The sequence below is a fragment of the Mus caroli genome, chromosome 3 (assembly GCF_900094665.2).
Source record: "Mus caroli chromosome 3, CAROLI_EIJ_v1.1, whole genome shotgun sequence".
NCBI lineage: Eukaryota > Metazoa > Chordata > Mammalia > Rodentia > Muridae > Mus > Mus caroli.
In genome coordinates, this window is record NC_034572.1 from 99,059,217 (window position 1) to 99,075,609 (window position 16,393).

At 44.8% G+C, this 16,393-nt stretch overlaps 1 protein-coding gene across 2 annotated transcripts in view; it reads right to left on the reverse strand.

The window, feature by feature from the left end:
- Positions 1-16,393, reverse strand: part of Cttnbp2nl (CTTNBP2 N-terminal like) — a 49,464-nt gene that overhangs the window by 17,603 nt on the left and 15,468 nt on the right. For both annotated transcript variants that reach the window (XM_021158839.1, XM_021158838.1), the window contains exon 3: positions 11,384-11,491. In XM_021158839.1, coding sequence (XP_021014498.1) covers positions 11,384-11,482 — 99 coding nt within the window. In that variant the 5' untranslated portion in view covers positions 11,483-11,491. The remainder of the gene's footprint in view (positions 1-11,383; positions 11,492-16,393) is intronic.

Consider the following 16,393-nt stretch of genomic DNA (forward strand, 5'->3'; position numbering starts at 1 on the left):
TTACGGATGGTTGTGAGCCAACATGTGGTTGCTGGGATTTGAACTCTGGACCTTCGGAAGAGCAGTCGGGTGCTCTTACCCACTGAGCCATCTCACCAGCCCCCTGTGTACACTCTTAACTGTTGAGCTATCTCTCTAGTCTGAAGTTAGTTTGTACTTTCTGTTTTAGATTTATTTATGTGTATGTGTACACATAAATTTAAAGTAAATTTTATTTTTTAAATAAAACATTTAAAATAGTGTTAATTTGGAAAATAGAGAAAATAGATGATGATAAACATTATCTAAAAGATACAAAAACAAACAACAACAACAAACCCAAAACAAAAAAACCCAAACCCTGAAAAACAAATTCCCAGTTGGGCATGATGACCCAAACCTTTGATCCCAGTACTGGAGAGGCAGAGGTAGAAGGAACTCTGTGAGCTTAGGGATAGCCTGGTCTACAAAGAGGGTTCCAGGACAGATAGCTACAAAGAGAGCCTGTATCAAACTAACCCCCACCCATCAGAAGGAGAGAGAGAGAGAGGAAAGAAAGAAAGAAAGAAAGAAAGAAAGAAAGAAAGAAAGAAAGAAAAGAAAAGAAAAGAAAAAAGAAAGAAAGGAAAAGAAAGGAAAGAAAAAAGGACAAAAGGAAGGAAAGAAGAGAAGAGAAGAGAAGAGAAGGAAGAAGAAGAACCAGTTGCAGTAAGTACAAGCCCCACAGAACTAGGGTGAGTGTGTGCGTTCTCAACGTCAGTATCTCTAAGTCAGACAGATGCTCCAAAGCCCTCAGCTGGACAGTGGGGAAATAGATTTTCTAAGTACCTAGAAGAGAAGGACAAAGAACACTGCACTGTTCAATACAGTGCGGCTGGAGCAGCCTCAGTGGGAGTGGTCTTGCCTAGCATTTATAAGGTCCAGGGTTTGGGGATGAGGATAGGGTTGGGAGGAGCTCGCGGGTGTTTGCTTTTCTGCTGATACAAAGCTCCCATTATTACCCATGGGGGGAGAGGGTGGTGCAGATGACTACACCTCACCTTAGCAAGAAAGGATACTAAGACAAAATGTTCACTGAAAGTTAAAATGGGGGAGGGGCTGGAAGGGCACCGGCTGCTCTTCCAGAGGACCTGAACTGTACTTTCAGCATTCACGTGACAGTTTACAACTGCTTGTAACTCCAGTTCCAGAGAAGCTGACACCTTCTTCTGGCCTCCACGGCTACTGCATGCATGTGGTGCACAGACATATATGTAGGGAAAACACCCACATACATAGCATAAAAATAATTTTTAGTTTAAAAAGTTAAGGTGAGAAAACTTGTTTCATTATAGGAATCCACCCTGTGGACGGAGAGGGGCAGAGCAGTCATCTGCATCCTTTACAGATATGAAAGCCAACGCCAAGCCCTGACTTCCTGTCTGAAGAACAAGCTGTTCCCAGACATGTAAATAACGTGAGTGGATGGGAATCATCAACAGTGGAAGTTATGAAACTACTTTATTAGAGTTAAGCCTCTCTTCTAAAAAGCACTAATAAATGCTATCCATTTGTGAGAACTGAAATATTCACATAAGATTTAAAGGGTCCCAGCTCATTCTTCATGTGACACATAGCTGTGAGTACGACAGAGGCTCTGGTACTGGGCTTCCAGAGTCAGAGGAGATTAAGGACCTCCGTGCTCCTCATGGAATTACACTTGATGGAGGTAGGGAACCACGGATTTACACACAAAATAGAAAGACCCTTGTAATGTTCAATGCTTATCAGAATTAACAGGCTATACATTACTGTAATCCCCAGTGAGGACAACCAGAAAAGAGAAAGCATATTAAGTGAACACAGGTTTTATAAAACATGCATTGGGGTGCTCAGTAGATAAGATGCTTCCTGTCAGCTCCTAGCACATAGACCAGGCAATGTACTTGTAACTTCAGTTCCAAGACAAACAGACACCACAGACAGACAGACAGGCAGACAGATGGATAGGTAGGTAGGTAGATAAATGTAATTTTATAGAATAAAATAAAATAAAAACAACAAAAGCTCCACACACAACCAACCAACAAACCCAAACCACCCCCAAAGTCTAAATGGCCTGATACAACACTATCACATACAGTCATGAAGTGTGCCAGAACAGCTTCTGAACATATACCGTGGGAACCACAGAGAATTATAAACAGCCATGGAGGGCATTTCATCTAAAGGTATGTGGAAGAAGAAAAAATGATGAGAAATATTAAGACAAGAATGCTAAGAAGACCAAAGGAAAAAAGTGTAAAAGTAAGATGAAGGGCTGGAGAGATGGCTCAGTGGTTAAGAGCACTGGCTGCTCTTCCAAAGGACCCAGGTTCAATTCCCAGCACCCACATGGAGGTTCACAACTGTCTATTACTTCAGTTCCAGGGGACTCCAATGCTCTCTTTTAGTCTTCACTGGTACTAGGAATGCATGTAAGTGGTATACAGACATATATGCAGGTGAAAAACTTATACACATTTAAAGAAAGTATGATGGCCTGAGGTGTCTGATGCCTGTCAGCTACCCAGCAACACCCTGTCTTAAGGACTGACACACGCGTCCCCCCACCCCCACCCCAAGATGCTCGAGTAATTTAATTAGAAGAGGCCATTAGGGGCTTGGAACTCAGAGGTGGAATGTTTGTCTTATATGTTGGCTAGGTTCTGGGTCCAATCTCCAGCACAGAGGGGTGGTAGGCATTACAAGTTACATGTGCTTTCAGCAGGCAGATTTAAGTCGAGACAGGTAAAAACTAAACGAGAGATGCAGGCACAGAAGGCAGAAGAAGACAAGCAACACTGAAATACTGAGAGTACCAAGGAGACGAGTTGTCTCGCAGGTGACTCATAATTAAGAAACTGGACCAAATGGGCCTTACAGCAGGGGCAAGAAGTAATGTAAGGGAAGAAATCGGAGGGCAAGAGATGACCAAGAACTGCCGAGTACGCAAGGAAGCAAGGGAAAGAAGGCTGGGGAGATGCTCAGTTGGGGAGGCTGAGGCAGGGAGATGCTACAAGCTGGAGGTCAGACGCTTACCCAGTACACATGTAACCCTGAGCTCAAGCCACAGCCCCATACAACTGGGCGTGGCAGTGCACACCTATACACCCCAGCACTCACCAAACTTATTGTTTAGTTAACTGAAGTCCTTCTTGACTGCAACCCCATCTATTTCTGAGTTTGTGAGCTCTCCTGAGCCACTCCATCTATCTTTCCTCTCGGAAAGTCTTCCTGAATTCTGTTCGTGGGCCACTTCTAAGCAAACACATATATTTAGGTGCATTGTATAAAACCCAACCACACAGCTAAACTGCAGGGCTCTGCTGTGTCTTTCCAATCAGTCTTAGACATCTAAGTCACTGCATAGCAGTTTTCTTCTTAAAAATACAACCAGTTGGGCATATGGGCACATGCCTAAGACAGCTTCCTGGGAAGACTGAGGCAGGGAGATGCTACAAGCTGGAGGTCAGCCTGGGTATGGGCTGCACAGTGGATTCAAGGCCAGCTTGACATGCACAGTGAAAACCCTACATCCAGGAACATACCGCAGTGAGATGCACTTAGGAGGCAGCTTTGCTGACAGGAGGTTTACGATTCCCCGGTGTTAAACAACAGTACCACGAACACCCCTATCAATGTAACAACAGCTTTACAGAAGAGGTATTTCTTTCCTTCCTTTCTTTAAAAAAAATTCATACTTCATGTGTACATGTGTATGCCTGCCATGAGTATATGCCACTCATATATGTATGCGTGTCATTAGTGGCCAGAAGAGGGAGCTGGATCTCTGGAGCTGGAGTAACAAGTGTAGCTACCTAATGTGGGTCCTGGGAACTGTTCTCAGGTCCACTGGAATTGCAGCAGGCACTCTGAACCACTGAGCTGTCTCTCGAGCCCCCGGGAGAAATGTATAGCGTTTCCTTTTAAGAATATTTACTTACTACTGGGTGAGTGTGACCATGCCACGCTGTATGTGTGGAGGCCAGGACAACTTTGTGAGCTGGCTTATTCCTTCCACCTTGACATGGGATCTGAGAACTGAACTCAGGTCGGCAGCCTTTCGTCAGTGGGCAGTGGGCAGTATGCACCATTACCTGCAGACTTTCATCAGTGGGCAGTAAGCATCATTACCTGCCGAGAGCCATCAGCTTTGGCAGCCCTATGTTTCCCATTTAATAAAACTCCCAACACATTCTCTAAATGCCTCCTTTTCACACAGACTGTCAGCAAGCTGACAAGATGGCCTCCTCTAGTCCTAATTATTTCTACAACTGGCTCAATATACTGACAGACCACAGATTTTGTTTTCAACTAAAACTTTCATAGTTTCCCTTGCTTCTTTCTATAGGAGCTGCTAGAAATAACCTCTGATTTAACCTAAATCACGAGGCCAACACATGCAAGGAGGCACAATGACAGGAAGTCAGAATAACAGGAATAAGCTGCTTCCTTTTTCTATCTGTCTTAGTTTCAGGCTGAGTGACTGCTGTAAGCTTGTCCCACTGCCTGTGCTGGAAGGGACTGCCACTTCACAAGCAGAACCCCCTCTCTTCCTCCAGGCATAACATAACAGCCCCCCCACCCCTTCGGACACACACCACACAGATCCCTGAGTTCACAGGAAGATGCCAGTCAAATGAGAAATTCACTGGCACCTGTAATCCCTCACACAATTCACAGCAGGAATGAAACGTCACAGAAAGCGGTCTAGTGAACAGCTGACACCACACCATTACGTTATGAGCCAGCTGATAGATGAGGCTCCATGTTTTCAGGAATGAAAATCAGGTGCTTTATCCCTTGGGAACACAAGCTTCTTGTTATAAATATCCGGTTTACAAACAATCATCGGTACCAATGGCCTTGCCCTTCTCGAGGCTCTTTCCTGCCAGGGTACCCCACCTGCAGGTTCTTCCCTCTCTCTAGTGCCGCGCCGCGGGTTCCCCCCACCCCACCCCTGTAGATGGTGTTAGGTGTAGCGCCGCGGGTCCCCCCCCACCCCACCCCTGTAGATGGTGTTAGGTGTAGCGCCGCGGGTCCCCCCCACCCCACCCCTGTNCCCCACCCCTGTAGATGGTGTTAGGTGTAGCGCCGCGGGTCCCCCCCACCCCACCCCTGTAGATGGTGTTAGGTGTAGCGCCGCGGGTCCCCCCACCCCACCCCTGTAGATGGTGTTAGGAGGTCCTACTATCCTCAGTGAACGAGCTGAGGGGGAGAATGGAGAGACTTTGAGAGGTTCCCCTTCTAGACTACAACTTAGTATTTTTCCATGTTATGGTTTTATGTTTCCACATATCACATTGTGGACAGTATTCCCTAGGACACACAAAGACCATTCTTTACCAGTCTGGAGGTACTCCACTCTGATTCCATCGTAACTGTTGTAAAAAGTTTTAAGCCCAATCTGGGGTTTCTACCCACCTTCAATCATTCAGTTTCCAGATAAAAGACACACACTTTTTTTTTCTTTTTTTTTTTCTTTTTTTGTTTTTCAAGACAGGGTTTCTCTGGATAGCCCTGGCTGTCCTGGAACTCAGAAATCTGCCTGCCTCTGCCTCCCGAGTGCTGGGATTAAAGGCGTGTGCCACCATGCCCAGCCAGCACACAACTTTTATTATTTACAATATAGCTTAAGCAGCACCGGAGCTGGGCACATATTCACTGTCCATGCTACTAGAATCTACCTTCCTATCAGTAACCCTGAGTTAGAACTTACTGTGTTTCATCTGGGCTGCTTTTAATGCGGGACCACATTTTCGTGACTCACCTAACCTATGGCGGCTTTCTCTTCCTCCTCACCTTTTCTTTCCCTGGCCCCCCAGAAGGTTCTAGGCTCCAGAACCTAAACCCTGCCTACGTCTCTTCTGTGCTTATGGCCCACTGACGAAAGGCTGCCGACCTGAGTTCAGTTCTCAGATCTCATGTCAAGGTGGAAGGAATAAGCCAGCTCACAAAGTTGTCCTGGCCTCCACACACACAGCGTGGCATGGTTACTCTCACCCAGTAGTAAGTAAATATTCTTAAAAGGAAACGCTGTACATTTCTCCCAGAGGCTCGAGAGACGGCTCAGTGGTTCAGAGTGCCTGCTGCTCTGTTGGCATCTTTATTCACCAATCAAAACTAACTTAGGGGCAAGAGCACATAGGGTCACTTGGGTCTATGTGAGGACTCAATTGTCCTCGGGGCGACCAGGTCTTGCTCCCCCCTACCCCCCACTTAACATTACAATATATAGCAAAAGATCAAACCCCAAGAGTGATTTTCTTGAGCAGACCCTACTGTGAGATGCTAGGCTTTCTCTAGCACTTGTGTTGCTATGACGTCTGCTGCTAGCAACAGTCTGACATGCAGCTTTAGTCAGGAAGTTGAGAGAGGAGGAGGGCAAATGTCGGACAATTTGGGCTACATAGTGAGACTGTCTCAAAAACTAAGGAAGTAAATACTGATGACATTTAAATACCTAATGTCATTACTCAATAAGAAATGAAAAATTAATATTAAAATGAGAAGCTGGTTGGTAGTGGTGTATGCCTTTAATCCCAGCATCCAAGTGGCCGAAGCAGGCGGATTTCTGAGTTTGGGGCCAGCCTGACAGTGAGATATTGTTTCAAACAACAACAACAACAACAACAAAAAAAAAAAACCAAAATCCCCAAACAAAAAAAAACAAAAAAAAAAAAAAAAAAAAAAAAAACAGAAAAAGAAAGAAGTGAGAAGACTGGTGTTGGGGCATATATAAAACTCTCAAACAATAAAAACAGTCATGTAGAGCTGAAGAAGTCCACCTTCCCAGAACTAAGAGAATATGTTTTGTATGATTCCATAAAGTCATAAAAAACATGTCTGGAGACAGAAAGCAGACCAGGGATTCAGGAACACAGGATGGGGGGTGGGGAGTGGGAATGGGGGAGTAGGCAGAGGGGATTAAAAGGGCACAAAGAAGATCTTAGCGGTGATGGATACGTGTCCTTGTGACTGGAAATGGTCCCATAGGATCCATACTTCACAACAGTCCAGAGCACACTGTGACCCCAGCACTCCGGCAGAGACAATGGATCCTGAGCTCAAGGCCAGCTTGGGTTGAATGGCAAGATTGTCTCAAAAACAAAATATATGGAGGGGTTTGGGTGGGGGAGCTATAACAGACCATCTGTTCTAAGCCAGAGTCAACCTTAACGTTTGCCAGCTGTTTGAAAAGTCACACATTTGGTTATCAGGGTAGGGATGAAGAAATTCCAAGCCAGCACTGCTGGTGACAACAGAGTGGTACATCTTCCTTGCAGAGTGTGCACAGTTTGCTTTATGAACATAATTCTGTCCTAAACCAATGAGCTTTGTAATAACAGAAAAGATTGTAATGGTTGGTAAAGCCGTAAGAAACCCTGACTAGTATCTCATCCAGCCAAGAGCCATACATAACACTTGTGTTTGTGTGTGTATGTGCTTGTGTGGCCGGGTGCACATGCATGCTAATGATGGCGGCAGATGTCTTCCTTGATTGTCCTCCATCTTGTGTTGAGATAGAGTCTATGTTGACACAGCTACGTGTGGCTCTGTACCAGCAGAGGACATGCAGTGGGATGTAGAACATGCCTAGCACCAAAAGCAAAGCAAAACAGGTGCTCTAAAGTTGACTGGTACTAAACACTGTTCCCAGAGGTTTTAAATGGCTGCATTTCCAGTCCTTCGGCCTCGTCTGCAGCAGGCTTAGAGCACCCAGCAAGCCATTTTCTAGATCTGCGTGGAATTGCTTAACTGGGGCTTTCCTGCTGGATTGTGCAGCTCCACCCTGGGCTTCTGAGCAATGTGCTTTTCCTTTTCTGTTGAGGGGATTTTTATAGTGCCCTCGATCAGGAACGTAAGTTTACTTTTGACTTTCATGAAGACTGTTTTACCTTGGCACATGCTTCTAACATCAAAAATCACGTTTATGTAAGGTTTAATTAGGACCAAATACAGTATATATGTTCTCTTAAACAACTAAAGTTCACATACAGGAAGGCTGGATATTACATTATAGAAACACTGCCTTTTATAGCCTTATTGCAAACATGCTTTGGTTGCAACGGAACAGGGCAGGGCGGCTTGCATGGGCAGGAGAAGTACCCTACCTGGGACAACAGGAGGTGTGGTGCAATCTGGCACCAATTTCAGAGAAGGAATAAAGCTCTTTTACAATCCCAGCTGTATAGTCAGATCCACTTTACAAACTGTAGGACATTTACAATCTTTCCCTAAAGAAACAAAACCTGCCAGTGTGGCCTGACAGTCACTGAGAAGCAACAGGTAGCCATATGGTTTTGTTCAGAGAACAAAAACTTAAATGGAAGCAGAAAAAGATTTTTCTTTCTCTTTGAAAGCAAACAGAAAAGACCATTCAAAGTTGTTTAAGGCAAAGACCTAACTGGGCACATCTGAAATACAACTATACTCTCAGTACTTAGGAGACAGAAGCAGAAAGATCTCTTGGAGGCCTGAGGTCCAGGACAGCCAGTGAGACCCTGTGTCAAAAAGCAGGGGTGGAAGGGAACGGCCTGGAGAGATAAAAAGAGGGCTCAGAGGTTAGCTGGGCACACGGATCTTGCAGAGGACCTGAGTCTGGTTGCCAGCATCCACTTTAGAGGGCTCACAACAACTGTATTCCAGCTGAGAGGGAGCCAGTGCTTCTGGCCTCCCAGAGAACCACCACTCATTTCTATGTGCTCATGCACACAAGCACATAATTAAAAATAAACAAATCTTAAGAAAAACAAAACAGCAACAACAACAACAACAACAAAAAACCCCAAGGACCAAAGCTTTTCAACTCACTTAAGTATGAAATGTGAACTAGCACTAAGAAAATCATTGCTAGTACAAAAATTCCAACAGGTTTTGTTGTTAAGAAAAAGTGCTGTAAAGGCAGTAACATCTTGGTATGGCTATAGAACCAACCAACCAACCAACCAACCAACCACTACTCCACAAATTAAATGAGATTTCCTTATAATGTAAATAACCTGGTAAGGGGCTGGAGAGATGGCTTAATAATAAGAGCAAGGTGGCTCAGTAGGGCAGTAGCGGCCCACACCTTTAATCTCAGTGCTCAGGAGGCAGAGGCAGAGGGGCAGAGGGGCAGAGGGGCAGAGGGGCAGAGTGGCAGAGGCAGAGTGGCAGAGGCAGAGGCAGGCAGATCTCGGTGAGTTAGAGGCTAGCCTGGTGTATAGAGTGAGTTCCAGGACACCCATGGCTACACAGAGAAACCCTGTCTGGAGGAAAAAAAGCACGGTCTGTAACTCTAGTTTCAGGGAACCTGGTTCTTTCCTCTGGCTTCACAGGCACCAAGTACACACAGTGCACATACAAACATGAAGGGGACACTCATACACATAAACACAAATAAACCCAAAAGCACAACAACGAATCGTGCTGCCACCTGGGTCAATTCTAACCACAGCTGTGAACAACTGTCCCAGCAGATGGTGTCTGTGGCAGAACTAAACTGGCTGGAGGCTGAGCTCAGTTCTATCACCCATAGGCCACACACAGGCCCAGTCTAACACTGGCCCAATGCTGAACGCCACTGGCTAGCAAAACAGAACCCTTAAGAGCTCCTGCTTCTCTGAATCCATTCAACTTCTCAGACCATAATAAAGAGAAGTAGCTGCATGCAGAAACCCACTAGGAAACAAAACAACAAGCAGCCGAGGCTGCCTGCGAGAGCAGAGAACAGTCCTTACTCACTCACTCCAAACACTTGGCCTGAAGTACTGCGGCAGTCTTAGGGCCATGCATCACCGCAGTCATTTTATTTGTTCGACAAATATTTGGTGCTAGGGATGTGGCTTAGTGATTGAACATGTATTCAGCGTGGTCACAGCCCTGAGTTAATCTTCAACAACAAAAATTACTACAACAAATATTTACCAAGTATCTACATCAGGCTGTGTCAAGCTTTATGGGAGAGTAAATGGCAGAGTGACACACGCAGCAGGTGCCGGGCTGTGACCTTAGGCTAGGGAAACTTGTCAGAGCACGACTCAGGGCATGCTCTGCTTCTTTTCATCCCAGGGGTCATCTCCCCACCAGTTCTGAGGGGATGAAGGCAGATGAGGAGGGGAGGAAGACCCAGCAACAGCAGGTACCAGGAGGGTTCAGGATGGGCTCAAACCTTCCTCGGTAATTCTGTTCTCCTCGTTATCAGATGAGGACAAGAAATGGGAAGGTGTCCTGAGGCAAATCAAGTTGGCCTTTCCAGTCAGCGGAATAAATAAATAAACTAATAAGCATAATAGGGCTGGAGAGATGGCTCAGTGGTTAAGAGTGCCGACTGCTCTTCTGAAGGTCATGAGTTCAAATCCCAGCAACCATATGATGGCTCACAACCATCCGAAATGAGATTTGATGCCCTCTTCTGGGTGAGAAGACAAAGTGTCTGAAGACAGCTACAGTGTACTTACATATGATAAATAAATAAATAAATCTTTAAAAAAAGCATAATAAAGAAATAAACCAGCATTACTGTAAACTTATCAACTATAGATGTAGGTTTCAATGTTTTGTTTTACTTAATTGCACTTTACAGGGATCCATTTGTCTTTGGCAGACTCAAATCTTACCTTCTTTGGTTATTGTCCTTTGCCTCCGGGGAATATCATCTGTACAGATTCAACGGATACTCTGAAAAGTCTTTTCTCATCCTATCTAAGTATGCGAAGACAGAAAGGGAATCTCCCCATACATGCGTAAAGAGCTTCTACCTGAGCGGGGTTGATCTGCTTGGACTTCTTAGGCTGCAGTGTTTCCACAGACCGCCTGTCCTACTAACAAGTCTCTCTCATCCTTTGTATTTTAACAGGTTACAAATTAAGTAACAACAGATTTTTGTTTTTGAGACAGGGTTTCTCTGTGTAGCCTTGGCTGTCTTGGAACTGGGTAGACCAGGCTGGCCTTGAATTCTGAGATCCATCTACCTCTGGGATTAAAGGTGTGTGCCTCCACTGGCTGAACAAAAGGTTTTTTAATTGTGTTGGTAGCACAGGTAGTTTTATGGAAACTTTAACATCCTGGATATTAGACCCTGAACTTTGGTATATGAAAAAAAAATATTTTGAATTTTGAGGGCAGAAAGGCATCATCATTCCTTTCCCTTTTGGTTTATTTAAGACAGGGTCTATACAGCCTTGGTTGACCTGTAAATTGCTCTATAGACCAAGATAGTCTCAAACTCAGTGAAATCTGCCTGCCTCTGCCTTTCAAGCACCAGAAGTAAAGGTGTGTGCTACCATATTAAGCCTAAAATTCTTGACACAAATTACACCAATATCCACGTAAAATAGAGAAATGACTCACAACATAGGATAAACAGTCAATCTCTCTCTCTCTCTCTCTCTCTCCATACCTTTAAAGCTTCTATAACAAGGTCTCTTGCTTCAAGTTCTCCTTCAAGGATACTGAACAGTGTCAGGAGTTCAGGCTTGCTGAGTTTTTCCAGATTCATCCTGAAAGTCTTAAACAAAGGCAAAAATCAGTCTCCCGAAGAGGATCCTGCTCAGAGTGAAGGACAAAGACAAGACACAGAGCAAACCGCACAGCATGATACCCTTCAGACCTGCAATTCAAAACAATACCAAAGTTTCCTGATGTTAATCATAAACTGAACAGGAAGAGAAAAATAAATCCACTGTAAATTATTGATTCCATCACCAAGATCAATTATTCATCACCTTTTACAGGCTGGTTTGCAACCTGGGTTTCAGAAAGGATCAGGCGCTAATTCTGCCTGCTAGAAACTGAGGTAGTTTTCCACTGGGCATCATCTCACTGGAGAATCACTGGGTCCCATAAGGATGCCCTGGGTTTAGATAACCACTGAAACCTGCACGCAGGACACGCTAGCATCTCTCTTCACTTGGCTGAGTAAAGTTCAAGCAAAGGTAATGCTTGCTCAAAGTGTAGGAGTAGCTGAGAGTGTAGCAGAAACTTTAAATAGTTTCCGACAGAAAGTAGGGATTACAATGTTTACACATCCTTCAGTAACACAGACTTAAACACAAGTGTATGCAAATAAACGTCTATCTTCATCTTTTAAAAAGGTTTTTTAAAAGTGATCTTTCTTTGTGCAGGTTTGTGCATGAGGACTGGGCCCATGGAAGCCTGACGGTACTGGATTCATCTGGGCTGGAGTTATAGTAGGTTGTGAACCATCATATGCAGGTGTATAGAACTGAATTTGGGCACTCTGCAAGAGCATCAAGTGCTTTTAACCACCAAGCCATCTCTCCAGTCCCACAGTCTCTCGCCTATGTGGTACAGGCTGGCCTAAAACTCACCGAGTAGTTTTGGTTCACCCTGGCTTCTCAACCCTGCTACCTCAGGCTCCAGAGTGCCAGGTGTGAGTCAGTATGCCCAGTTATAAATATGCTTCTAAGTAATATGTTAAACTATGTTGTTTAAATATCTCAATTAACTAGGCTCCTGCGAATTTAACTTCTTATGACCAATATTTTGTTTTCCTGAGATATGGTCTAAGTAGTGTAGCCTGGCCTAACCTCCTGTGTAGATGAGGCTGGCCTTAAGCTTCTAGTGAGCTTCAGCCTTTACTTCCCAAGGCCAGGGTTATGACACGTACTCCTTGTACACAGCGATGGTTTTCTTAAAGACATCTTCTTTCAATTCTATCACATACTCTGACCACATTCACCTCCTCATTCATTCTCCTTTTTCTCCGAACACCAGTCCGTTCCTCTCCCAATCTAGCTTCTACTCCCACGCCACATGTGTGTGTGGTCTTAGGTATCTATGGGAAAATCTACAAGTGAGAAAACATTGTAACTTGTATTTATTTACTGTGCTTGATATGATGATCTCTAGTTGCATCCATTTATTATCCAAGTGGGATAAATTTATTCTTCTTTACAGATGGATAAAATGCCATTGTGCAGATACACATTTTCTTGATCCTCTCAGATGTTAGCAGAAAGATTTCAGCTCATTATTTGGCTACTATGAATGAACTTGAGTCCTCTGGGTGTTTATCTAGGAGTGGTGTACCAGGGACCTAATTTTAGTTTTCTGAGAAAATGTTACTATTGACTTCCATGCCTGCAGAGTATATCTCAGTGCCCTGGCCCACCTGAAGGCATAACTCCTTTCTGCAATCTTTCTCAGGTTTGTCTCCTTTCCCCTGCCCACCCTTTCTTCTGTGTCTCCATACAGTTATGGCTGGCCTTGAATTTGCCCAATCTTCCTGCTTCTGCTCCTTGAGTTCTGGAACCATAGGTATGCACCATCATCACACCTGGCCTGATTACTGTCTTTTTTGTTTGTTTGTTTGTTTGTTTGTTTGTTTTTTGAGACAGGGTTTCTCTGTGTAGCCCTGGCTGTCCTGGAACTCACTTTGTAGACCAGGCTGGCCCCGAACTCAGAAATCCGCCTGCCTCTGCCTCCCAAGTGCTGGGATTAAAGGCGTGTGCCACCACGCCCAGCTCCCGATTACTGTCTTAAAACTGGCTGACAGGTGAGGCGAAATCTCAGCTCATTCATCTGTCAGCTAAGGATATCAACTTTCTTTTCCATGTTTACTGGCCATCTGCACTTCTTCACTTGAAAAGTGTCTGTTTCATAGCTCATTTATTGATGAGGTTGTTTTACTTTTTTGTCATTTTTACTTATTTTACGTTTATTTTTGTGTGCTGTATATGTGTGCTGTATATGTGCACACACCTGTGTGCCATGGCATATGTATGGAGGTCAGAGAACAACCTGTGTGTGTGGGGGGTTGGTTCTCATTTCAACATCCTGGTTACACTAACCCAGTTCAGGATGCCAGGCTTGAAAGGAAGCTCTCTTTTTTGACTTTCTGAGGTATCCTGGCAGCCCAGACTTTTGTAGTAAAACACTCTATGGTCATGTGTAACTGATAAAGTTCCCATCTGGCTCCGTAGCTGTCTCTTTCCTCAACTGTTTCCTTTGCTGTGCAAACTTTCAAATTTCATGACATCCCATCTGCCAGTTATTTCCTGAGCTAACTCGTCCTTTTCAGCAACATCCATATCTTGAAATGTCCCCCTAATGGTTTCAGGTCTTACACTGAGGTCTTTGATTTCTGTACAGGAATGTCCAGTGTGCCTAGCACCATTTGTTGAGGAGAATATGTTTTCTCCAATGTGGCATTAAGTGGCCATAGCCATGTGGCATTATACCCAGGCCCTCTATTCTGTTCCACTGAGCCACATTTGGAGCTAGCAGCATGCTACTTTTGTTTTGTTACTGTGTCTCTAGAGTATAACGTCAGACCTGTAGTAAGTGTAGCTTCACTGGAGGCACTGGGGCACCTCCAGCTTTCTTCTTCTCGCTCAGGGTTGCTTGGGCTGTTCTGGGTCTTCTGTGATTCTTTGTTTTCGGCTTGTTTTTCGTATTTATACAGTGAGGAATGTTACTGGAGTTTTGATGGGGATTGCACTGAGACTGTAGATTGCTTTTGATGGGTATCATTTGGGTTGTTTCAATTCTGCTGACCCATGAACACAGAAGATCTTTCCATCTTCTAGAGTCTTCCTCAATTATTCTTCAGAGCTCTAAAGTTCTCACTGGGGAAAGTGTTTACTTCCTGGTTAGGGTCACTCCTCTATGTTTTAGTTCTTACTTATTTCTGAGGCTGTTGTGAACAGGGCTGCTCTCCCAAGTCCTCTCTCACAGTGCCTGCTGCTGGCACACAGGAAAGGGACTGATTTCTATGCTGATTTTGTATTCGGCTCCTTTGCTCGGCGTTTATCAGTTCTAAGAGCTGTTTCAGTCAGTCTAACAAGTTCACATTTCTACACGGATCTGTTAAAGAAGTGTGTCACCTACTCAGTCTCCTGTCTCAGAACGCACACAGGCAGAGAGACCGACGAAGGGTCTCTGGCAGTGAACACAGCACCAGAGTTTATAGCTTCCAAGGGAGTACAAATATTATTTGCCTCCCACTTTTTCTTCCCAAACTGTAACTGTCGGTTTTTGTTCAGAATGAAGGCAACATGATGCGTTCACGTACTCTCCAGCACTCAAAGTAGCCACTGACTCCTCCAGGGCCACTGCACTGAAGCGAGGAGAACACGCACAGATGCGCACTTCCATGTGTCATCAGAGCGTGTTCTAGCATGGAACCTGGACATCCTTTACCACACAAAAGACGGTCTAATGTATGTAACTCTGGCTCTAACTGGTAACTTCCCCCTGAGTGAATTCCAGCCTCTAATGGGTCTCAGAGTAGTATTAAAGATTATGTGCTATAAGTAATTGTGAAAAGAAAACAATCCCAATTAGAAGCCCCCAACAAACTTAATAAAGCTGCCTGTCACTCAAAGATGTACTGGGCACAACAAAGACCTCCTGCCTTGGCAGCCACAGTGAAGTCAGAATCTTCCTGTCTGAGTGGCTGGGAGACTTCCTCTTCCAGACACGTTTCAGGAAGACAGGGCTTTGGAAATCTTTACTTAGATATCCAGTGCTGTGTAAGGCCTAACCTCCTTCCTTCCTTGTTTGGTTGTGTTTGTTTGCTTTTCTGAGATAGGGTCTTACTCTGTGGTCCACACTAGATTAGACATGAACTTACAGCACTCTCCCTGCCTCAGCCTCTTGGGTGCTGACATCACATGCATACCTACCGCCCCTGGCTTTTTACTTCTCCACTTGCTGCTCTGGCAGGCGTGGGCATGAGGAATGTGTGCCATGGTGTGCCTGTGGAGGTTAGATGACAGCTCTTTTAGCTTGGCTCCCGGGAATCGAACTTAGGGTCATCGGGCCTGGACATCAAGTCATTTTATCCAATGAGCCTTCTCACAGGTACTGGTTTACTTATCAGTATACATTTTAAGATTCTATCATTTATTTAATGTGTGTATGTTCTTCTGTGAGGGTCTGTGCACATGAATACAGGCGCTCACAGAGGCCAGAAGACAGTGATGGTCCCTGAAGAAGACAGTGACGGTTCCCTGAAGAAGACAGTGATGGTCCCTGAAGAAGACAGTGATGGTCCCTGATGCTGGAGGTGCAGGGAGCTGAGAGCCACCCTACATGAATGCTGGGAACCAAACTCAGGTTCTATAAAAGAGCAACTAGAACTCTCTTTCTCTCTTTCTCTTCTTCTTTTTCTTTTTTGGGCAGAGCAGGGGGTGGTTCAAGACAGGGTTTCTCTATGTAGCCCTGGCTGTCCTGGAATTAGTTCTAAACACCAGGCTGGCCTCGAACTCACAGAGACCCACCACAATAGGCTGTGGAACAAGCAAGCACTCTTAACCACTGAGCTATCTCCCAGCTCTCTGCTTTAGTAATTACTAACTACTATTTTATTTCCTCTAAGGAAGGCATTAGAAAGCTGCCCCTCTGCAGTCAGGACCGCACCCAAAGGCCACAGCAGCCGGAGTGA